This window comes from Ixodes scapularis, unplaced genomic scaffold, assembly GCF_016920785.2.
Source record: "Ixodes scapularis isolate PalLabHiFi unplaced genomic scaffold, ASM1692078v2 PGA_scaffold8__174_contigs__length_109621045, whole genome shotgun sequence".
Classification (NCBI taxonomy): domain Eukaryota; kingdom Metazoa; phylum Arthropoda; class Arachnida; order Ixodida; family Ixodidae; genus Ixodes; species Ixodes scapularis.
Genome location: NW_024609883.1, coordinates 47,539,250 through 47,563,410, shown reverse-complemented (window position 1 = coordinate 47,563,410; position 24,161 = coordinate 47,539,250). Strand labels below are relative to the sequence as shown.

The 24,161-nt window shown below is 45.0% G+C and overlaps 1 protein-coding gene across 2 annotated transcripts in view; it reads right to left on the bottom strand.

Annotated features, from left to right (window-relative positions):
- LOC8043810 (eyes absent homolog 1) overlaps positions 1-24,161 on the bottom strand; it is a 169,318-nt gene that overhangs the window by 72,920 nt on the left and 72,237 nt on the right. Inside the window, exons 8-9 of one of the 2 annotated variants that reach the window (XM_042286624.1) lie at positions 18,651-18,728; positions 6,358-6,509 (exon numbers count right to left, since the gene is read on the bottom strand). In XM_042286624.1, coding sequence (XP_042142558.1) covers positions 6,358-6,509; positions 18,651-18,728 — 230 coding nt within the window. The remainder of the gene's footprint in view (positions 1-6,357; positions 6,510-18,650; positions 18,729-24,161) is intronic. The other variant, XM_040207622.3, reaches the window with a different exon arrangement.

Below are 24,161 nucleotides of genomic sequence, written 5' to 3'. Positions count from 1 at the left end.
CTCTAGCCCCGAGATGTTCTGCCTGCATCAATGTGCGTTAGCAAGCCGGATAAAGACACAGCGTTGTCGGCCGCGGACGTTTTCAGTCGCGAACCTGAATTGTTACCGATACGGCGGGGATTTTGCTACCCCGTACAATCCCATTGTCAGAAAGTTTACGTGACCGAGGAAAGCTCAGCGAAGAAATGGTCGGTTCTTTCCTGCTGGAAACAGATTTTTGCTTCCTCTTGGTGGATGTGGGAATCTAGTGGTATGGCGTCGATTGTGCGCGTTCTGGCGTAAAGTGCGTGGTGATACTTCCTCCTTAATTCTATTTTAGAAGCGTATAGGCGGTACAACCAGGAAATGAATGGGACACGTATTCTCACGTCCCGATTAGTTCCGTCAAACAAACTATACAAAAGCATTTCCGGAAAAACGAAAGCTATCCTGACATCAAACGAGCTTATAATTTTTTTTTTAAAATGGGACTATTTCATTTTTGATTTTACAAAATGTAAAATGTATTAGAAGCGTCACTGCCGGCTGAAAAAATTGATGGCGCGGCTTAACATGTTTACGTTTGCTACTTCGTGATTGGCTCTTCCACGTTCTTGTCGGATAATGCCGCATTCTGATTGGCTGTGCGAGGATAATGAGATGCTCGCCACGACCTGCATTTGTCAAGCTCTCGGTTGCCAAAGTTTCTTTCTTTACTTCGATTTCTAAAAAAGAGAGTCGATGAACGGAGGAACAAGGTAATGGTTATTCGTCAAATATCTTGTGAAACGAACCTTTCGAATCGGGTGAGATTACTTCACTTTGCTTCGCCAGATATATAAGAGCGCAGTCAAAGGCTACACAGTATGCATGATTGGTTCCTTAAAGTGAAGCACCGGCGTCAATTTGGACGTTTTCCACTAAACAAAGTGTCCGAAAAAACGCAAGAAACTGATCCGAGAGCAGCGAGTATATCTCCCTCAAAACGTTTTTGGAGTAATTTTTAATCGTAGAATTACGCTAACACCGAAACCGAAACTAACCTGCAACTGCACTCCTCCGCCGTCGCGTTGTAACATCAAATGTATAAACATCACCACGTGGGAAGATTGGGCCTGTTTTCCGCCCAGCGCCAGAAGCGGTCATAAGGCAGTTGCGATCGCACGTGCGAAATAATGGACTACGATTCATCGAGCTCGTCCGAGTCAAGTAATGGCCGCTAAATCTGATAAGAACTTTGAGCAAGACATTTCAGGCGATTCACCGTTCGCATTAGATTCGCCGGCATCGCCTTCGATGGGACCATCCCGTGGAGGCTGCATTCGCGATCCACTGACACGTGGACCCAGAGGCCGCTTCGGAAGCAGAATGAGGAAGGTTTTGTTTGTAGCACGGTGGGGACGAACTGTTTTCTGGCACGACGCAAACGCTTGGAGTAAGCGTTCGCTTCGAAATGTTCGGACCCACTTCTGTCGCAGAGACTTCTCGGTCGGAAAGCGATGAGATATCACTGCTGCATTTCTTTGTGGCGTGATTTCACCCCACATCACACAACCAATTCTCCCCATACCCCATCGCGTGCCGCGAATACCCTAAACCACACACAATCCGCAAATCCAAGGATGGTCACTATCACTACAACGCACAACGCCGTGGAGGGGGGGGGGGGGGGGGGGAGGAGCCTCGTCTGCTCTCGTATACAACGTTTGACGTCCCGAGCGCCCTGTGCTCGTTGTTGCCAGAAGCCAACGATTCAAAAGTGTACGCATAAACATTAAAAAAAAAATTCTCGGAAGAAAATTATTTTTTTTGATGATTTATCTTGTAGACCTACTCAGAAGAGGGGATATTTAATGCCTGGGAAAATTTTAATGAAAATCGATGACCATCAATATTTCGCCTGAGCTTTAAGAAATGCACGGCTTGCCTTATCATTTTGAACTTGAACTTTTTTATTTCAGCACTATTGTGCAAAGGGCACCAGACAAAAATCTTTCACAAGGTAGCTTGACTGAATCTTGCACCCCCGCATTCCCAGGACATGGTGATAAAAAACACTAGGCAATAAATATAGTTGTTGTGAACAAAACATGAGCGCACATCTTTTTCTTTTTTGTTAAACAGTGAATAACAATGCGGTCTATAATAAACTTGTTAAGTAATCTAAGCAGGTTATGAGCAGTTTACTGCAGTTCGTAATTGGTACGAAGATGAGATACATTCCAGAACTCTCTGCGTCGGTTATGGATAGAAGATTCAAACAAATAAGACAACAAATAAATAAATTCACCAATTGAAAACAGATAAGAGCCTAGCACTGTACTCGTATACATTAGCAATTCACATGACGCTGAATTAAAAAAAAAAATATTCGGTATGAGTGTCGTAAGGCACGTTTGCAATAGAACGGAGCATATTCTTTCGGAGGACCGTAAGTTTGTTAACTTTCCATTCAGTCGTTGTGCCAGAAACCAAATGCCAATAGTTAATTTGTGAGCTTAACAGAGCTTACTAAATTTTCATTTTAATATTTACCAGCAACAGAGAGCGATAGTGACATATTATTCCAACAACTTTTGACAGTTTGTTAACTAGGTATTAGATATGATTATCCCATTTCAAATGTTCTTAAAAAATGACACCTAGCGTTTTGTGCAGTTTGACTATTCCAATCTGATCGGTACCAGTCTTTAGATCATAATTACTTGTAACGCGCTTATTTTACAGGTTTAAAACTATTGCTTCAGAATTTACAGTGCTTATTTGAAGACCATTAGTTGTTTACTACGAAAGAAAATTTTCTAAAGCAAAGTTTCCCTTGGTTATGAGTTCGTCCATATTCGACGCATGCAGAAATACAATCCTGTCGCCTCCATATGTATTAAAACATGATTGGTTCCAAATAATCACGATATCGTTTATATACAAACTGAACGAAAGAGGACCGAGTATGCTGCCTTGAGGCACACGAAACTTCAAAAGTTACAAAGAAGAAACATGATCACTCACTCAGAAACATTACTTGCGGTGTTCTAAATATCAGTGAATAAGTATCGAAGGCATGCCACGTATACCAAAACACGAAAGTTTATAAAGGAGCGTTGAATGTTTAAGACAATTAAACGCTTTACTAAGGTTAATAAATATTCCTAATGTAGACTGTTTATGTTCTATATTATGTAATATTAGTTCTTTCTACGATATCAGAGCGCATTTCGTGGACTTTTCCTAGCGAAATCCGAACTGGAAGTCAGTTCGGATTTCGCAAAGTTACCGCCCTCCCTGCCCATTGAATGAACGCATCAAATGGAGTATAGTTATTGGCATGCTGCCTGCAGCGCGGTGCAGCGTGCACTCGGGTAATTCTGAGAGTGTTCTTATTGAGTATAGTAACGTCCTTATTAGTGGGATTGTGCCGTGATCTCCGAAAAAAGTTTGATGTGACGTTACAAAAACTGTTCCCCCACAAAAAAAAAAAAGAAAAAAAAAACGTTACAAAAGAACCGTTACACGCTCGGTGAATAGACCCTTCTCAAAAGTCGGCGCCAGCGTCTGTCCGCCATTTTTTTTATCGCGTACTTTGAGCATTCACTGAACACGAGTGTGACGTCAGCGTTCGGCAAGGACTCAGATCCAATCACGAGTTTCGTGTCCTAGCAATGGCGGCCGCCAATGTTGCTTGACGGACTTTTGAAAATGTCTACTTGGTGGAGGTGTTCCCCGCTAAATATGGCGGGGCATGTGTTCCGCTATGTTTAGCGGACGGTGTTCACGTGACGTCTTCGTGGTCACGTGGTACCATGACGTGATACTGAGGTTACGTGGCACCATTGCGTCACGTGACACCGTGATATGAGGGTAAGGTCAACGTTACTAGGTTAGCTCAGTTACGAAAATGCCCATAGTCGCTGCTTCCACGACCAGTACCCCCCTCTCCCCCCGTGGCCGCCTTCCGTCCTTCGACTCACCGTTTTGAGGACTGCTGCTAATGTAACAGCGGTGTGCTCTATGGAATACATACGTTGTGAAGCACAGCGCCTAGATGGCGCTTCAGCGTACTCTATGGAACACACAGTTTGGCAACGAAAATCTAGATGGCGCTTCGAACGACGGGAGGAGGACTGAAGGGGTTGAGGGGAAAGGGGGGGGGGGGGTGCACCATCTCCGCGGGAGTTCCATAGCTGAGCGAATCCAGTAGCGTTGGTTAACGTGTAACGTCACGTGGTTGTTTGTAGTACCTCGAGACACGCGACGTCGCGGAACACCATGAGGGTATCTGATACATTAGGACACACGGCTCCATGACGCCGTGGTGACACGCTGTTACGTGATACTGCCTTACGTAACATCATGTCGCTGTCACGTGAAGCCAGCACACCTCCAAAGACGGTTTGTGTTTCCCGCCTTTATACGTAAGATTAATTCGCGTCGACTGATCATTTTCGGAAATCGCCGGTTAAGGAAAATCTGGCATGAGAATCCGCGAGCACGTGCTCAAGCGAGCGTGGCCACTACCCTTGACCAAGAAAGCTAGGTTCGGCTGGCTACATAGAGGTAAAGTGACCTATAGGTAGGGCTCCCTCAAAGTTCTTTCTTTTTTTGCCTTTGTGGCTTATCTTTTTGCCCCCGAGCTCGAAATCTCGAGCTAGAACTAAGACGCTTCTTTCTTTTTCTTTCTAATGGGCGCATTGTTTTATCCTCAAAATCCTCGAGCCCAGTTTTCTTTCAGGGGGCGCCAGCTATTTACAAAATGCAAAGGGCTTCACCTTGCAATTTGCCAAGGCGATGGCGATTTAGTAAATGCTTTGGTGTTTAAAGGAAGCGGCTGAAAAACAGACGTTGGGAAAACGGAGGTCACTAAGCACCAGTTATCCCACTGGTGGTACAAGTCGAGGGAAGAATAAAGACTCGTTGCCATTTTCTTTTCGATCCGCGTGTGGCGTAAAGTGCGCACGCAACGTTGCCAAAAGGCACCACCATCACACGAATTGTAACTTTCGGTTGCGGAGAATGTTGAATAAATTCTCGTGCTTAGCAGCGATATGGGATTTTTTACCATGCTCCAGTAATTTCAAATTTATAAATATACCGCTAAAATTATTAAATTTACTTTCTTTCATCATCATCATCATTTATTTTCCTTGAGGGCCCGTGGGGCATTATACAAGGGGGTGGCAATAGAACAAAAACAAATAGAACAGTAAACACAATTATAACACTGTAAGCTAGCTAGGTAGGTTAGATAAAAAGAGGGTAATGGCTTCAACAAATTTAGTAGTATCATTAATACAAACGATGTTATGAGGTAGTGAATTCCAATCCTCGATGGCCAATGGTAGTGTGGAAGTCTGGTGAGAAACAGTTGATGATCGAATTGGACGTAATTTACATAGGTGATCTAGACGCGGGAAAATACGATGGGGAGGTGATAGCAGTGATTCTTTAAGGTGGCTATTGTGATAGAAAATTCGATGGAGGAGAGAAAGGCGTGATACTCGGCGGCGAAGGGAAAGTGAATGAAGGTTAGCTGATTGGCGTAATCCTGATATGCTGGTATATGGTGAGTAGTTGTTATAAATAAAACGAAGGGCTCCGTTTTGGACGGATTCTAGATTATTTGCAAGGTAGGACTGCCATGGGGACCATATAGATGAGGCGTATTCTAATTTCGATCTTATAAGAGTAGTATACGCTAGTCGTTTTACGGAGGGTGTAGCAAGTTTAAGGTTACGGCGCAAGTATCCGAGAGAACGGTTAGTATCAGAAATAACAGAAGTTATGTGAGTAGTCCATGATAGGTCAGAGGTGAGATGAACACCCAGGTACTTATAAGATGAGCATGCTATTACTTGAGTGTTAGAGAAGTAATACGAAAATGGTGTGGCACGCGAACTGCGGGAAATTGATAGGGATCTACATTTATTGAAGTTTAATGTCATCTGCCATTTTTCACACCAATGGATTACAGACTCTAGATCTTCCTGGAGAGCATGATGATCATGGTTTGAAAGAATGGGTCGGTAAATGACACAATCGTCGGCGAACAGCCGCACAGAAGAAGCGATATTAAGGTGGAGATCATTCTTTCTTAGTCGAAGATTAGTATAGTAGTAGCAATACGACCCATTTATTACGAAAGTAAAACGGGCAGAAAGGGGAAAGGGAACGCGTGGATGGCTACAAGTCCTGGACGCCCTGACACATGATACAGACACGCAGAAAATGAGTAAAATAGCAAATGGTTAAAATGAAAAGCATTGACCAGGTGGCGTAAGGCGCCGCCTGATTAAAAGGGTCCAGCCTTATCTATCCCTCCATTCATGCTGGATTATTTCGTCTCTTCGTCAACAGAGGTCGGAACGTTCCATGGCCACTCACCTTGCCGTACCGGCCGGCGAAGGTGCCCGTGAGGAGCGAGTGGAAGATGATGATGGTCTCGTCCAGGTCCCAGATGAACACTCGCTCCAGGGAGTTCTCTGGATCCGGGGAAGGGTTGGCCTGCCGCCGTCCACGGCCGCGACCGCCCCGCCCTGCGACGGACGCACCAAAGGGTCAGGTAGACCACATTATGATGTGGTGTCTGCACGCGTATTGCCCTTAGATATTTATGTTTCCTTAGTTGGTTTAATCAGTGAAGGGAGGCAGGGATATAGCGTTCTTCACACAAAGTGATTTTTTTTAAATAAAAAAGCGGGAAGGGGGGAGGGCGGTTTCAGGTAAATACGGGCATTTTCCCCGTCGTTTGGAATAGCTGCAAGAGGGATTTTGAGGTGACGCGACAGGCTCTGTGTACACGGCGGTACAACTGATTTCGCTAAACAGTCATAAGCCTTGCCCGTCATCTTCTTTTTTTTTCATTCTCTTTCCACGACCCAACCCAACCTTCCAATAAATAACATTACATGCTTTCTCCTAACATAAATGAATGTGGTTCATTTCTTCTAACATTTCAAGCCTGCCAATCATCTTTCTGCGAGAAAAATACAACTTGAAATATCCAAAGCAAGGAAATAACTAAAAAAAAAAAAAAAAATTTGCCCAGAGCGCTAGGTGCGTTCAGTTTCTCATCTCCACGGAGTCGGTCACGTGACCTTAATATCGCTCTGGCGGCTATCTTAACCGCTGAGGAATACCCGCAGTTCATCAGCAAACCGCCCCAGGTCTATGACGCAGCAGCACCACGCTATTAAAGACGCTCGTGCGTCTGTTTTCCCGCACAGCACTAGAGAGTCATTGACTGTGACCTACGGAGTTACCCGGGAGAACGACGAAGGCGAAATTGTTTAGTCTTCAGAAATTACGTCTCAAAGTGACACTGATCATGCCGTAAACACGTGAAACGTCGTATTCAATGTAACATCACAAGTACTTTTTTTTTTTTTTTTTATACACATATTTGCATAAACTTATTTGTACCCTTTCCATTCACCGATCTCGCTCCGTATATCGCAAAGATTGGCTCTCTGTACGTGTGCTCTGTGGGAACATAGATGGGGGGGATCGGTGGCCGAGTGGTCTAGCGCACACCAGCTCGGAGCACGTGGAGCGAAAGCTCGCGCTGCAGAACCCAGGGATCCTGGGTTCGAGCCCCACCCCTGCCCGTTTCGATCTGGATGAGCATCGTACCGGCGTGCGGTCGTGTATCACTACTGCGTGACGCACGTTAAAGACCCCAGGCTAGCGGTTTGTACCGCACTGGCTAAATTTCTCATCTACAGCTGGGAGACTCGTCGCCCCTGTGAGGCAGACCAAGTTCTAGGCTGGATAAACACACACACAACCCAATTTTTTTGGGAACATAGACATGATGATGTTTTTCGAGGGGGGCAGGCATTTTCGTCATTCTCGTTTGGAAGGGTTGATGATGATGATTCTATCGATGCAGGCGCGCGTTGTTCTGTAAATACGCACATTAGCTTAGGTTACGTCCTGCGGGGCGTGAAAATGTTTTCACGTTGTAACTTTCTAGAAAAGCTCGAAGTGATTCCGGTCCACTGGCGCATCGAGAGCGCTGCAAAGGAAAGAATGTTCGGGCGATTCTCAGGAGCCAGGAGTGTGCTGCATTTGAAAAGCGACACACTCGGCTCAGAGCAACGCCTACACTACTTCGATGACCGTTGAAAATACTCTACAGCTCCTGCGTTTTTACTTCCCGCAATCAATTTGAAACCTCAATCACTGGCCCTTCTTCACTAGAGTTTTAATCAATTTTCCAAGGGCCATCAATATATGCTGCCTGAATGGCAATGTTACCTATGCGCAGCGCGAATTCGACTGCTTCTTGCGAAAAGTGGCATTGATGTCAGAGCGCCGATCGAGCTCTGCTTGGCTCTGATGGAAAGATAGGGGGTAGACCTCAACGCTAGCTGCCTTCAGTTAAGTAAGTACGTAAGTAAGTGAGTAAGTTTATCTCCCATCAACACTGACGGCGGAGGTCGAGAAAAAAAGCTGTAAAGTACGGCAGCTTGACAAGGTCCTCGACCTCCTACATAGGCGAAATAGCAGAAGCACAGGGAAAAAAAAAAAGAACACAAACAAAAAAGATTTTTCATACCAAACCATGGTTCAAGGTGAAACAAGAGGACACTATACAAGCGCAAAATACGTACTAATCAAACAAGGAATAAAAATATATATATATTAAAAAATATAAAAAAAAATATTACATGAAACATGAAGTCATTGCTAATTTACCTATCTAAGCTTAAAAAATATTCTCCGAGTTGTTCTGGTGATATTCTATTCAATTCCAGTTCACTTTCTAGGTCTACCCACTATGCTTCCTAACGGAGCCAATCGAAACTCTTCGTCGTCGTGACGTCACCGCAGCCCTTGCTCAAGAAGCCGTCAAATTTGCGCTCCGCACAGTTCCTGGCAGCTTAAGAAACGGAGAGCGCGGTTGTTTATCTTTATGCTCTTGCTTCGTGATTGGTTCTTTGGCGGTCGGCTTAGACCCTAACCTGATTGGCTAAGGGGTGATAATAAGGTGATCGTGACTCGCCCGGCCCTGTTAAGGGGTATTCACACGAAGGAGAAATCCCGGGGATTTCTCCCCGGCACGCGCATGCCACGACGAAAACGTCAGGCTTTGCGATGTGCAAAAGCCTCGCGTTTTCATCTCGTGATGCGCGCGTTCCGGGGAGAAATCCCCGGGATTTCTCCCTCGTGTGAATACCCCTTTAAGCCTCGACAGCTCCGTTCGCAAACAGAGCTGCAGTATATAGCTCCTAGAACGTTAGAGCAAGAACAATTCTCCAAGACCTCTAGCATTGTGATGTGGGTCCTACACGGGCTGTTGCTTCTGTCTACTCTGTCGGTGCGGGTCTTCGCTGAAAAAGTGCAAACCTCCCTTAGGTTATTTTCGTCTTCGCGCAATGCACACTAGGAAGGTTTGCACCCTTCAGGGTGTTAAAGGGCTGTTCCGGCGACTCATACCCAGGGCTACACCCTATCAGCGCCTTTCTTTTGGGGTAATAAACACATTTTAATCATAAATTGGGGGCTGTTGCATGATGCACCCTTTAATATTGAAGGGTGGGGTGTGAAAAAAGCTGGCTAGGGAACACTCTACTTTATAAGGATACCCGCTGCACTGATACCCGCCTAAAACAGATTGTTTTAGCGGCTATGTCGCTGCACTGATACCCAATTTAAAGATTCGTTTAGCGGCTATGTCGGAGAACAATCGCCTGTATACTAATGTTTTTTTTTTTTTTTTTTACTTGGAGATACATTATTTGAATTTGGGTATGCTCAGCGCGATCACGTTGGCGCCAACCAAGCTAAGTACGTGTAAACTTCGAAATTCCGGAGGCAGTCGTCTGCGAATGAGCGTCTATGAAATGTCGAGTAAGTATATAATTTGTGAACCGGCTGGCACGCACATTGTTATTCCCGTGTCCTGGGTGGCTCATTGTGTTTGTACATGTGCATGCGAGATCTGCATGTGGCTCCTGCTACTCGTAGATGGGTTGCTCGTAAAATATCGCCCATAGAATCCTATTTTAACCGCGTTCACCGGCGCCCTCGGGGTGCATTTCTGTAACACCCTCAAAGCCGCTTTCAGACTGCTAATGCGTCATAATAAAGCCAGTCTGCAAACATGTTTCACCATGAAGCAAACATGCTCCGAAGGAGTGTCGGCACATCATTTTTGTCATCGTGTCTGCAGCAGACACGTTGCCTTTTGTATTATGGATGAGCTGTGGGGCTGCGGTTTTAGGATGTCAGCCCTGGGACAAGCTGAATAGACCGATCTCGCTAAGCGTTCCACGCAAGTGTTACTCCGCCATAACTGTAGTTCATAGGATCGGCAGGCACCAGTTCACGAGACACCTCGTGGTGCTTCGTGCTCGTAGGCTCTACTCGTCCCAAACCCTCAACGGGTTCATCGCTCGTGCAAAAAGAGTGTAGTTCTCACAATGCCTGGCTGTTAGCCGTGGCGTCATGAAACTGGCTGTGCGATGGCTTTTTTGTGTAGCTTTGTATTCGCGCCGAGAAGTTCGGGTATCGCCGCCTGGTGAAAGTGTTTCAGAACCCAGAGTGAGAATACTTCCAACTTCCCTCTGCTGGTGGAAGCACGTGTAATGCCAAGTTTTTATGCACTATGAAAATTAAAACGTAACCGCGTGCACTACCCACAGTGACGAAAACAGAAGCGCCTCGCTTCAAACCGCGAATAGCAATAAAGACAACAAATACGACCGAACGTGCCTGTGCGCGTGCATTCTTCGCGATACTTCTGAAGTACCTTATGAAATTGTCCCTAAGTATTCGCAACAGACGACGCCACCCAGAAAAAAAAAAGTAGACAAAAAAAAAAAGACGGAGAGCGACTTTGTATTCAAGTGTGCCGCGAAAACTGGTACAGCCTGGCGGGAAAAAAAAACAAAAAAAAAAAAAAAAAAAAAAAACGGAGGAACGAGGAAGTAAACGTGCGACATTGGAGTTGCGAATAGTGCTTGCTCTCGTCGATAGCGAGTCCTCAGTGTGTATATTTGTTCGTTTCCAAGTAAGACCTTATCTTTACCTTGTATACCTTACGCGCACATTTTGTAAAGCGTGGACTTTAAGCTAAAAAGCGAAAGAATGACATCATTATTTGCAGCATAATACGACGATAAACACCAAGCCGCAGCAGGATACATCATTGACCGCATCATGAGCCTGGTAATTACAGACACACCAGAGCTAATTATGCTACGTTTATTTTAGTATTATCCGCGAAACAGGACTATAGAAACCGACAGCTTTAGAAGCGCGGGGTGTTGAAACTCGTGAGAATCTCTTTATCACTCCGCAACCGATCAGGTTGCGGAATCAGTCGACAAAAGCATCAAAGAACCATGCAATCACAAAGCTAGGATTGCGAATTAACATAATAAGCCACGCCCCCGGTTAAGGTGAAACCAAGTGTACAGGGTTCGACAAGCTCTCGGCTATACGTTCTGCAACCGCAGCGCAAAGGAGAAGGTTATGCGAAGTATAGATATAATTCTAATCGTGAGGCACCTAAAAAAATATATTCATTTATTTAAAAAAGTAAAAAAAAAAAAAAGCAACGAGGAAAGCAACGAGAATTACAAAGAATTTGAACTATATACGGTTCAATGATCGGAACATGAAATCGCAAACAAAAAGGTATACGCATAATGGTCTAGCGAAGATTCATGGTGTCTATATGGATGTCATGAGAATACAAGAAATTCAGAAGTTTTGGTATCAATGGTTCACGCGAGAAATTATATTACCTGAATAGCGAACGGAATGGTGTCTGTGTGCGTATGTGCGGGGGGGAGGAGGGGGGAATGGCAGGAGCGGTTAATACTAAGGTAATAAAAACAAAGATGGTGACCATTTTTCTTTCAAATAAGTAGGCCTTGTCAAAATGCCAAAATCGATCGAGCGAGAATGCGCGATTCCGTTCAACTCCCAATGTTACTTTTTCTTAGAGCCGAATTCGTGTCCCGTTCAGACCCAAGCATTGGATTGTGAGGTCAAGGGGACACGATCGCTGTATGCGGGATTTGGAACAAAGAAGGTCTTGTGGCCCATTCCAAGACTGGGCCAAATTTATATACTTATTATTATCTTTTTACTGCATTCTGCCGGGTGTCAACTGGAAACCAAGGCAAGAGAGGGCATACAGTGCACACGCACGAGAAAGCCTAGTTACACCCCAGCGAAAAAGAGAAAACAAAAAGGCATCTAGGACTGCACGTCGGAGAAATAACACTGTAATGCTGAAGAAAATTCCTAGGCGGCTGGATTGGTCCGATCAGCTCGTAGCGTCGGCTGCGTCTGGACTTAAGCAGAAACAAAGTACAGGCTCCAAGTGACTAATTATTGCAGTCATTACACAAGCCCTCACAATTTTGCTGGTCTTTTCCCCACGCAAAATGTCCGACTTTAGAAAAACGCCAACGCCCAAGGCCCCACGCCCTTTGTCCAAGTGTCGAAACACGCTGTCGCTAAGCAAAAACTGTCACCGAGAAATTATAAATACAAAGTAACTCAAAAGTAACGTGCATTACTTTTTATCGGTAACAGTAACGGGTTCCTTCAATTTTGAGGTAACGTAAGTCGGCAACGGGTTCCTTTATTGCGCAAGTAACGAGTAACGTATTTCGTTACTTATTAATGCGAAAGCATTAAGTGTCCCATAGAGTGCAGCCGGCGTTGCCTGTAACCGCGGAAAACGGCACCTAAATTGCGACTGAGCGAAACGGAGCTTCAATTTCGGCTGAGCGAAACGAGCGATCCCATTAGCTCCGAAGCATCATAGTTCCAATGAACGCCACCCCACAGAGAAGCCCCCTTCCTGGCGCTGCGGACCGCGCGTCGGGAAAAGCGAGAGGGTGGAGCATGCGCGGCCTCCGTAGAGGCCGCAGATTCCGGCCGGGCGGCCGCGCACCGCACTGAGGCCGGCGGGCGGCCGGCCTCTGCGGAGTACAGTAAGGCGCGCTCCGTGTACGAATGCTTTCGCCTTCCTACACGTAGGCAGTCTTAGGTGTCCTCCTGTAATTTTTTTTTCGGTAACGTTTACAACACTGATTATTACCAAGGCATCTACTGTTTATGACCACGGAATATGAACATAGAATGAATGAATGAATCTGGCTGCCGCCATCTATAGTCGTGCAAATCCATCGGCACAGCGGAGACAGTGGTCTCCGCCGTCTTCGTGAATCCGGTATCTCGAAGCTTCCACTATGATTTTTAAGCGCATCGTGAAACCTGTCATTTGCCAGTGATAATTGCCGTCACGGCATTCAGTGGCAACGCCAATTCAAATATTCGTCAACGGATTGATTGTTGACGAGCGCATGCGTCCGAGTTACGCAGTGCTCGTGTCCAATGCGTGAGTTGGGTCGGCTGACCTGCTTTGGCTATCGCGGATGTATCACCGTGAAAACGCGAAGAGCTTTCAATGGAAAGCGGGCAAGAAATAGTCCGCTATATTTTAAAAGTTTCGTACCGAAAGGCAGGCTTTTGCCTCCCTGCCCTAGCGCACTAATTCTTTTTTTTAGCCTCTAAACGACGTGCGGTCAGTAAAATCCCAACCTAAAGTAAGCTTTTCACTTTACACGAGCTTACTGGCACTAGTGCGGCTCAAGAATACTCGCACGCAACGCCACTGGCCAAGAAACTCCTTTGTTGCGGTGTAATTTCAAGGACAAAACCGAGCGTTTTCATTCAGTATCAGCTTCGCGAAACGTAGCTGGGTGGTCGCAGTACCGCCCAGTGACGATATTTGAATACGGCTCATAGATTGAACCCGAGCATTGTGTGGGCACTCGATTTGGGCTCGTGACAATCGATAGCTTGACGAGCATTCGGGTAGTGGCCCGTGTCCAATCGCTCTAATGACAATAATAGCCGGGCCCATAACAACGTCTGGAACTCAGCGCGTGTCCTGTGCCTTGCCAACCCCAGCGTGTGGCTATGATCAACACTGGTAGAATATATTCTGCTCCAGATCACGTGGCCGCTTGTTCTGACTGCGAGATGAGGGGGTGAACGCTGCTCGGTTTTCTTCCATTTTTTTTTTTTCTGCGACACCAATTGCGTGTGGTGAAAACGAACCGGTGTTTCACAGGTCATTAACGTCAGGGATCGGTTCTAAGCCGTATTCGCGCAAAGTACAAGAAACGTTCCATCGCCCTTTAAACTGCATCTGTCTATACAAGGTGTGCGGAGGTAAACAAAAACAAATAATGGCCGAACTTCCGGGGGGGGGGGGGGGGGGGGGGGGTATTTTAGTTCCAATGGGAGTATTTTACTTCCGGTTAGCTGTTGTTTTTGCTTTTTTTTTTTTGACGACCCTCAGTGGCTAGCGCATACCTAAAATTCTCACCGCCAAGGACTAACTGCGGTACCTCCCTACGTTTACTTATACGGAATCGACATGTCTTCCTTATTTCTTGGGGGCAAATGTGCCGGAGGTATCGTGGGCGCATCTTCAGGACTTCCTATTCTACTAGCCTGGTCCATATATTTCAGAATGACTTGAAACCTACAAATCCCTAAACACGTTAAACTACTTTGTGACCGGCAAGGCATCGGCGGTGGGCACCTAACTGTCCCAAGCGCCAAAGATACTTGACGAATTTCTCCGCAAAGGTCGCCGAGCAGGGTCTTGGTTATAGCGGACAATCTTCCGGAAGTTTTTATTACGCTTCCTTTCAGCGCGACGCAAGTCTGCAATGCTCAATATTTCTTGTGTTTTGTCTTGCTTGCTTTCTTATTCGAGGTTTATCTTCCATACAACCTCGCACATTGCATTTGAGCGCGCCGTAATGGTCCTTAGTACAGACATGTTCGGTCAAGGTGCCGCCGGCGCTGACGCAGCATTCTCGCGTTCATCGCGTTGCGCCATCTGTCGGCAGCGCATCGAAGTAGGCGAATGTCGCCTGGCAATGTCGTCGTCCTGCGATCGTCCAGGCTCGGCGGCGTCGGTGGCGCCGCTCGTTTCGAGATAATCGAAATAACTTCATTTGTGAATTTTTGTTCGTGCCGGTACGCATCGGCAACTTAAAAGCACGACGCTGGACCATTTCTACAGCGTAGCTTCCACGCAATTTTTCGCTAGTGAACCAAGAGTCGTCATGCACCCGCCGAAAACACAAGGTAAACATGGGATAACCGGAAGTATCTCTGTCCCCAAGTCACGGCCGCCGGAAGTGGCCTGCACACGCTGTATAGTAGGTGTTAGAAGTACTTTAAGTACATTGTACTTCAAGTAATATTTCAAGTAGGTTTAGAAAACGTGTAAATCACTTGAAGCGTATTCTCTGGGTATCTACTTGTACTTTTCTTAATGTGCATTCTCTGAGGATGCACTCGTATGTTACTTAAAGTATTTTTCTCGTATATTCAGAAGAAAGTACAAGTCCTCATATCAAAGTACATTCCCCGAATTGGGTCTTGGTTAAATTTTCATAACGAAATGATGTGTTGTCAACTCCTGCAGAGATATTGGAAGGGATATTATACTTCAACCAGAAACGGAAGCAGACGATGCATCGCTTCGTTCGTACTTCGGGCGGCTTTCCTGCAGCATTTCGATCTCTCGCTACTTCTCGCTTTTTCAGCGCAAGCGAGGAGGTTAAAAATATTAGGAGATTACACTTTTCACGAAAGGATTGCTTTCAGAAGCTTCGGGGATGACATCATGCCACGTTTAACCCCCTTAGGTGAAAGCCAGCACAAGCAGCGCGAAATTCAGAAATCAGACGGACTCCCTAATTTTCCGAAGCTGTAGCTACTCTGTGGCCTGTTGACTTCATCCAATATTTGCCACCATTTTCAAAAATCGCTGATCCATCCTCGATTGCCCCTGGGTCAATACATACCAGTCAAACACAAAGAACTGTACAAGGGAAGGAAAGTGCATTATGAAAGATTGGGTTAAAACGTACTTGTACTTTACTTTGAAAGCACATTGTATTCATAGTACCTTAGTACAAGTGCATTTCACACAGTGTACTTAATACTTTTCTTGAAGTACATAATCTCTGAATAACTTTGTACTTACTTTCAAGTAATTTTTATACGTATTTTACCACACCATGTGCAGAGTAGACTGACTAACAGTGGTCTCAAGATGTCGAGCGCATCTACGAAGATGAAGGCGTCTCTAACGAACCAATTATTTTTTTTTTCGTCAAGCAAAGTGACGCATAATTCGGTCAAGATAATATAACTATTTATTTTTTATGTATTTCCGGAGGAAAACAAAACAAAGGCACGCCGAAATCTGACAGCCATAGCGCAGGAATGTAACGTCAAAGACTCCGGAGTTTAGGGGGCTGGATTCCCTCGATCACGTATTCGAGTTTGGTGTATACTGGCGGTCCCACAAATTAGGCTTTTCACGGGTTCTACCCTCTTATTATTTAAATTGTATCGTAATTTGACGTTTTCAGGGACAAATGTTTACTTATTAAACATGGGCTCTCGCACAGGTCATCGTCGGGCAAAGATGTATGAACGCAAACCTTTATTAATTTTTTTAATATCTTTAATCTTTTCAAAGAAGTAGAGACTTCAAACATTTTTTTAATGATCTGTCACTCTAACTATTGTCACGGGTAGTGACCAAAAACAATAAATGAACAGAAAGAAATAAACGTTTAATGTGGCGAACTTGTGCCAAAAATAAAAGGGTACAAAGGATAATAACAGAGCGTCGCGGGCGTCGAAGTCGGCGTAGCAGCAGAGTCGAACGCTGGAGCGAAACTGAACTCGCTCGCCTGGCGGAATCCCTTATGTACCCCGTGGGTTTCTGGGTCGTTCGGCGTAGAAGGTTCGGCGCGTAGAACATTCTAACCTCGAATCAGAAAGACGGTTCTCGAATTCACCAGGACATCACATTACAGTGTCAACAAAAATGTGTACATGATTGTAAACCCAGTGTTGCCATCTTCTTTTTGTGCGCGTCGCTAAATTGAGACCAGGAAGTCACTAAACAGTCGCGAGAATCGCCAGGAAGTCGCTAAAATATTCGCTGAATTCCAAAACCTTATTAAATTCTTTTAAAGTAAGTGAACCTCAAATAATCATATCTCAGGTATTTTGAGAGGTTAAACTTACACTAAAAAACAACTAGGACGGTTTTTATTTCTAATGTTTTACTTGGGAAACGATTAGGCGCTAAGTACGAAAGTACAAATAAGAAACGGGTACTTGTCAATTTTAACACTGAAATAATGACTGCTTTGTCTTCAAGAACAGCTCAACGGAACAGTCTAGAAGACGAAGTGTTCTTCCTCGATGGTGACCGCACTCAAGTCACCTAAATCTGCCGATGTCGACGGTTCGTTGCCAGCTTTGTAGGCTTCAGCTGTGCCAATTCGCCGTACAACTTCTTCTGGAAGTTTGTAGTCGAAACACGTCTTTGCGTGCCTTTTGAGGCCAGCTCTTATAGTCAGGATGACGTTTGGCGGAGAGCACGTGGGTACGTGAGCGCGGGAGAGATGGTCTGCACTTTTACAGTGTTGACATTTTTTTTAAGCGCGCCGCTAAATTGAGCATATATCCAAAGCAAACTCGGCTAGAGAAGCAAAAGGGTTTAGCCCGCGAGCATCTCTAAAATAGTTCAAAATAACAAGATTACGGTTGAACATTAAAGTCGCTAGAAAAGTCGCTAGCCGCTAAATTAAAAAGATCCGTCGCTAAATGTATAGAAAATCGCTAAATCTAGCGACAAAATCGCTAAAATGGCAACACTGTGTAAACCTGAGACTGGGGCAGGAAGAGAACACAACAGAAGGTAGTAAAAGAGGAGGCAACGTCTCAAACTCAGCTGATAAAGTTGATTTCGAACACGCTTTATATACCCCATCTCCAACGTCCGTCTCTACAAAAAAAAAAAAAAAAAAAATGACAAGACCCGGCGAACGTAGGTGAAAACACTACTGAACACAAAGAAAGGGTTTGACCTTCAAAGGTGCGTTCCCTCTAACAAATCACTGTAGCCGCGGCCAGGATTCGAACCCTGGCCTTCCGTGTGGAAGGCAAGCGCGATAACCGTTAGGACACGCGCGCGTTGCCTACTTCACCAGCTGCGCGAGCGGCACTATTGCGTATACGTCAGTATTTATAAATCACAATGTTGAACGCGCTAACATTTTATGATAATCTCATTGGTTTCGATTGCTGGGAGGCGAAATGACGATCGATATGATGTCCCAGCGCAACCATGGCGGCTGGCGCAAAGACACATAAATTACGACGAGCTGATGTGCACTCCATGCGGATAATCCGTTTCACACTACGCCCAATCACGGCCAACGCTATCATTTAATGAAGCCAATCGAAGAGCGTCAAAATTATACCCTCACGGCGATGAGCGCCTTGACGACGTGCTCTTTTGTCGCGGCTCTGTCGAAGTGAAACGAAGTGTTAGGAGCTCTTGGCCCTAAGTTACGCGTGAGTGGCTCACGCCTACTGGAAGAGTGCTTGCTGGAAAATGTATTTGTTTATGGTAGGAACGGTCGAGGAAATTTCAGAACTCGAGGGAAATCATGAGGGTACTCTTGGGAACCATGTTTTAAAATCCACGATATGGAATAAAAAGAATTGGAAAAAAACAAAACAAGGCCAGCCAAAATATTTGGCCTGTCTCTACTTGTGTCAACTGATCCCCATTGCCTCCGCTCCACACTCACCTTTCCTGGCGGAAGGTCCGAGGGCGTCGGCCTTGGAAGGCGGGGATGGACTGCCGTCTGCGCCGTACTGTCCGTCCGCTGCCAACAGAGGGGGCCGCCGCTTTAGAGTCACCCGGAGTCAGCCGGGGTCACTCGACAAGTGGCGAGAAACCTCGCTACCCTGTCGGCTCCAATTTACTCAAACTTTTGCCCGCGCGTTCACTTTCCCGCACGGTACACGGATATCCCCATCAAGCAACACTGGCGGACGCCATGTTTTGGCCACTGCATCTTACGCGCAGCACGTCGTTGAAGCGACAGAACCGATAATCCGTTTTACTTTAAAGGGGCCGTACACCAATATTGGCTAGAAATGTTTCTAAATTTACGAAAGCTAAGTGGCACCAGTGGAAACAAAAAAAAAAAAACTTCTTCGACTGACCACGTAATTCCAAGAGTAAAAGCTGGCGTTTTGTTTCTATCTCTCCTTCGCAAGAATTGATGACGAAGTTGTGGAGATTGCGTTGTTGGCGTTATCAACCATGCGATCCCCAGGATTTCGTCCTCGAGCTCTCCGATCCCCCTCGGGGACGATGTTTTGAATGCGGTTCATGGAATGCACTCGACCACTGCGCGAGCATTCGATTTGGGTTCGTGACAATCAATGCCTCGACATGAATTCGGATATGGTGGCTTGCGCCCATTAGCTGCGGTGACGACAATAGGCGAACCTTAACAATCTGTGAAACTCCTTGCGTACTTTGTGCTTTGCCAACCCCAGTGCGTGGCTATAATATAAATATTGGCGGCAAGTAATCGGCTTTACATTGCGTGGCCAATTGTTCTGGTTGGGAGTTGAAAAAGTGACTGCTGCTCGTTTTTCTCGAATATTTTTTTTAGTAGCAAACGTTGGATGCATAAGGACTTTAAAAAAAAATTAAAAAAAATACCTAAGGCGTGTTTGATAGATTTTAAATGTGGAGTATTAATTCTAAGCGGTATTTACTAAAAGTACCAAACTTGCTGAATTGCACTTTCATACAGTTGATGAAAGGCGGGAATACGGGCGCGAAAAACGATGCAAAGATCGCGCGAATTTTGGAACACGATAAAATAGTTTCACACCATCATTTTAAACAATGAACCAGGGGCCGGCATTTAACGCACGAAATATTCAATACAATTTTAACGAAACAATAAACCTGTTAAAGTGCAGTAAATCTCTGTTACTGTTCTTTTTTTTTAAAGGTAGATTGAAACAATTTTTTGTGTGTCGTGAATTCTGCGCAATTTACAGACGATTTTTCGCAGATGTGTTTCTGACTGAAAGTCACGTTGACAAACTAATTCACCCCTGATCGCAGAATAAAATTATCACTAAAGGCCCGCACGCGATCCCCAGTCAAGACTTCAAAGGTGCTCAAGATGTGTCGTTGGGCACTTATTAGAAGTTAATAAATACTGAATATAAAACATGCCTGCCGGTCTGCTTTGTGGCTGCGCAAGTAGACAGACGCCCCAGGTGTATTCAAGTAATAAATGTAAAAAAATCTGTGAACAATGTTTATTCTCGATACGTATTTGTTTCGAGGTACAACCAGTATACCGCCTCAGAGAGAATTCGAGTGTTTTCAGAGCATCTGACCAGATATATACGCCGTTCCAATCTTTACAATATCGTAACCCGGCTCCTGCGAGGTGAGCGGGGCGAGGGGGGGGGGGGGGGGGATGCCATCCAGGATCGTTGATATGATGCCCTAATTTCAAAACGAATCAATAAGACGACGATAACTTGCGTCTTGTTGCTCTCATTTTCCTTATCACGAAAGGGGTGCAATATGGACCCGGAATTGAGGAGACCGCCTTCTACCTCGAAGACTCGCACTTCTTTTTCAACAACATCGAGGTGAGTGATACTCTCTGTGAATTCCTAACATAAAATAGCATAGGTGAAAAGCACTCTTTTTAACTGACCTTTTCTTGCTCTACTAATTTTAAAGCCATGACTTCGAATGAAAACACCGCACGGGCCATTCTTGCTCGTGTTGCTCTGAATGCATGACGTCCCAAAGCGACGTGACGTTATGATTTCACACGGTATGAATTTCCCCGCTAAATATAACGGGAAAACTGACTTCAAAGTTTATCGTTGTCCTTGACCTGACGGCATGTGGTGTCAGGCCGCGTGACACCGTAAAATCATGTCACGTGACCATAGGTAACTTAAGGTCAATTTTTCGCTCAATTTAGCCGAAACATCGACGCCACCTGATGTAAATATTCCATCACAAACTGCATCTAGTGCTATCACACCCTCATTTCGATTATGAAATGTCTAAACCGAGTGACTTTTTGCTTTATTGATTATTTCTTTATATGGGCGGTTGTTATTTGCCTTTTGACATGGTGAAAAAATTCGGACTTTTATCGATACATCCCTAACTAGCTTGCAGATACTATTTATAGGTACGTAAGTCCTGTTCTCGGTTTTGCATGCGAACCGTCACGCGCGTGCGCATCCTGCGGCAAACAGGCATGTTTTTCATTACTTTATTATTCCGGTAGGCATATTGTAGACTCCCGCCAGACAAAAACTTTGCTACGCTGTCATATGCTAAACAAATTATTTCTTTTTAATTTCACCTAGGAATGATTGAGCCTAGTGATTCCAGAGGGACGCCTGTCGCCACATGCATTGTCAAATTTGCATGCTCCGTAGTTCTGTAACTACCGTAACGTAATTTTTTGAAAATTTCAATAAAAATGCACTCGTTTCCCCTAGTTTGAGTCATTCAGCCCCATGTATTCATGGACTTGATCGGCCACCATTTTTCGCATTGAAAATATCCGAGAATTGCTTATATCTTTCGAGTAAGAAAACCAAACCGTTCGTTTTGAAAATTTGGATCTGGTCCTAACCACTAGCACTACATTTGTAAGTTGACTGTCGGGGATCTCACACAACATCTGTCATCGCCGATGCTAACCGCACTCTCGGATTTCTTCGCCATAACCTCAGACAAGCTACATCCCCAGTAAAACAACATGCTACCTTTGCCAGAACTAAGCTAGAATTCGCTTCTTCCATATGCTCACCGCGGCAGGCATACCTAACCAACATCCTGGAATCCGTTCAAAGCAAAGCCCTCCATTTTATTTATTCCGGCTATTCCCCTTATGCAAGCGTATCAAGATTTCGCCAATCAGCGAACCATGACATGCTTTCTTACCGCCACGGGTGTCTCGTCTTTCTCTTCTTCATTGGATCTTTTATTGCAACAGTCATCTCAGACAAAGGTTGCTATCACCTCCTTACCGCATTTTCCCTCGCCTCGACCATTCTCGTAAACTCTGTCTGATTTCATTGTCAACCGTCACTCACCAAATGTCTACTTTACCATTGGCCATTGACGGCTGGAACGCACTGCCTGACCTAATTGTTCCCAAATCTGACACTAAAAAATTTGCAGCAGCCATTACCATATTTTTTCTAACCTATAACTAGATTGCAGCGTGTTTTGTTCTTAAATATCTGTGTTGTTTATTTGTTTTTTGAAGTTTTCACTCCTTTGTACAATGCACCCTTAGCCTTAAAAAAAAATGATGATGATGATGTACGATCGGCGATACGTGCTAATTTTCCGATTAAAAAGCCCGGCAAATCCGTTTTCGAGGACACGCTCTATAAATAAAGTAATACGTTAAATTCAACAATTTTTTAATTTTTTTTAGAGAATTTAACATTTATATTAGTGGGGCACAAAAAAGGTTTAAGAATTTTTGAGGTGACACGAAGCTCAACGTCAGGGAAATCAAAGTGCCACTATCTAACGCTTTAGATTTGATGACGAGTCGGAGTAAAACGGGCTAAAGTATCCGTTACCACGGAGGAATTCCGCACCCAACTATTGCGGAAAGCTCAAGGGATGTCCAAAGAGGTCACATTTTTTGCAGTTAACTGCATTCGCTGTAGCGGGATGGAGGCTTTCCTCCGATTTCAGCCCACTTTGGGACATGTTTGTTTTGTTGGTCTTGTTGTTTTTTTTGCCAGGGGGAAGCATATCCTGCGCTTCCGTCGTTGTGCAAAAGCTAGAAGCGTGCTCACCACGTGGGTCCGGCCAGCCACTCGCACACTTCTGGCTGTCATCAAGGCCTCCGCCTTTGTCACTCCCCTATCTCCCGAAAATGAGAAGGAGGGGAGGGGGCCTACAGCGCGGAGGCGAGGCGGAAAGTCACGCTGTTTGCGGGGTTGATGACCTGACTGAAAACGTACACGCGCGCCAATGTGTTCATTTTCTTTTTTTTTTTTTTTTTTGCCGTGCACCGCATTTGTTGTGGCCTGTTTGGACAGTTCTTAAAGCCGAACCTGCAAAAAAGTTTTCTGCAAGGTAGAAAAATTATTCTCGACGCACTTCCGATTTCCCCCTTTCCCACTGCTATCTTGACGCGGGGGACTCCTTTTGTTTCTGCATCTTGAAGCTGGATAGGCGGGAATCGTATACCGGCTACCCAGCTCCCAGATGCAGCAGCAGAATTATTCCCCTGTCGGCAAGGTAGGAGTGGGAGAGGGCTAAATGGCAAAGGTAGCGAAGAGGATTTTCGTACGCTGCGGAAAACCTTCTTCTAGGTCGGGCTTTGAGGCGTCCTTATTTGGGTAAAGCAGCGGGTTACTATCGAGACAAGGTAAACTGCCCATACTGAGGTATTGCACCTCGTTATTGTTGATAGTAAACACGCGTAACTAGGTCCAAGTGTAATTATTGCTATTGGATTACTACGTAAAACAGGTTCACTTAGGGAAATCAATACGCTTCTGCCGAGACAATATTAAAGTCATCAGCGAGCCAAAATAAACCGTTTTGTGTGGTGAAAGACGAAAAAAAAAAAGGAAAAAAGATAGGATTCCAGTAAACTACTCAATTAAGGTAAATATGCTTAAATGCCGCGGAAGTGACTCTTTACAGTAAAAATGAAGACGCATTTCAAGGGCGGAAATGACGCGTTACAAACTACGAAGACGACAAACTTCAGAAGTGTACATTGTGGTGAACTAAGACCTGTATGAAGTTGATGTAACCATACCCAGGCAGTACGCAAGAGGAAAGTCAAAACTGGCTCAAGTTCGGCATTCTTAGGCAGAGTGTCGAACCAGAACCGAACAAACCCAAAAACCCGGACTGAGCCGTTATTTCTAGCCGGCCTGGAACCGTACCGAACAGAAATCTTCGCCGCCATCTTGGAACTGAACGGGAACTGAACTGGAAAAATACATAAAGGTAACCGGTTCAGAACGGTACACGGTATTTTCTTTTATTACTAAGTAATTTATTTTGATAAATACAAATTGGCAGCTCTATTTCTATGTAGACTGAGGACTGGACAAAAGCAAAAGTAAACAGGGGCGCGTGGTGGAACTACGACGATTGCGCACGCGGACCCTCAGAAAGTGACCAATGAAATAGCTGCAATGTCAAATAGAGTATAAAATAGTCTAGGGATGGGCGTCGATTAAAAGTTTTAACCCGATTAATC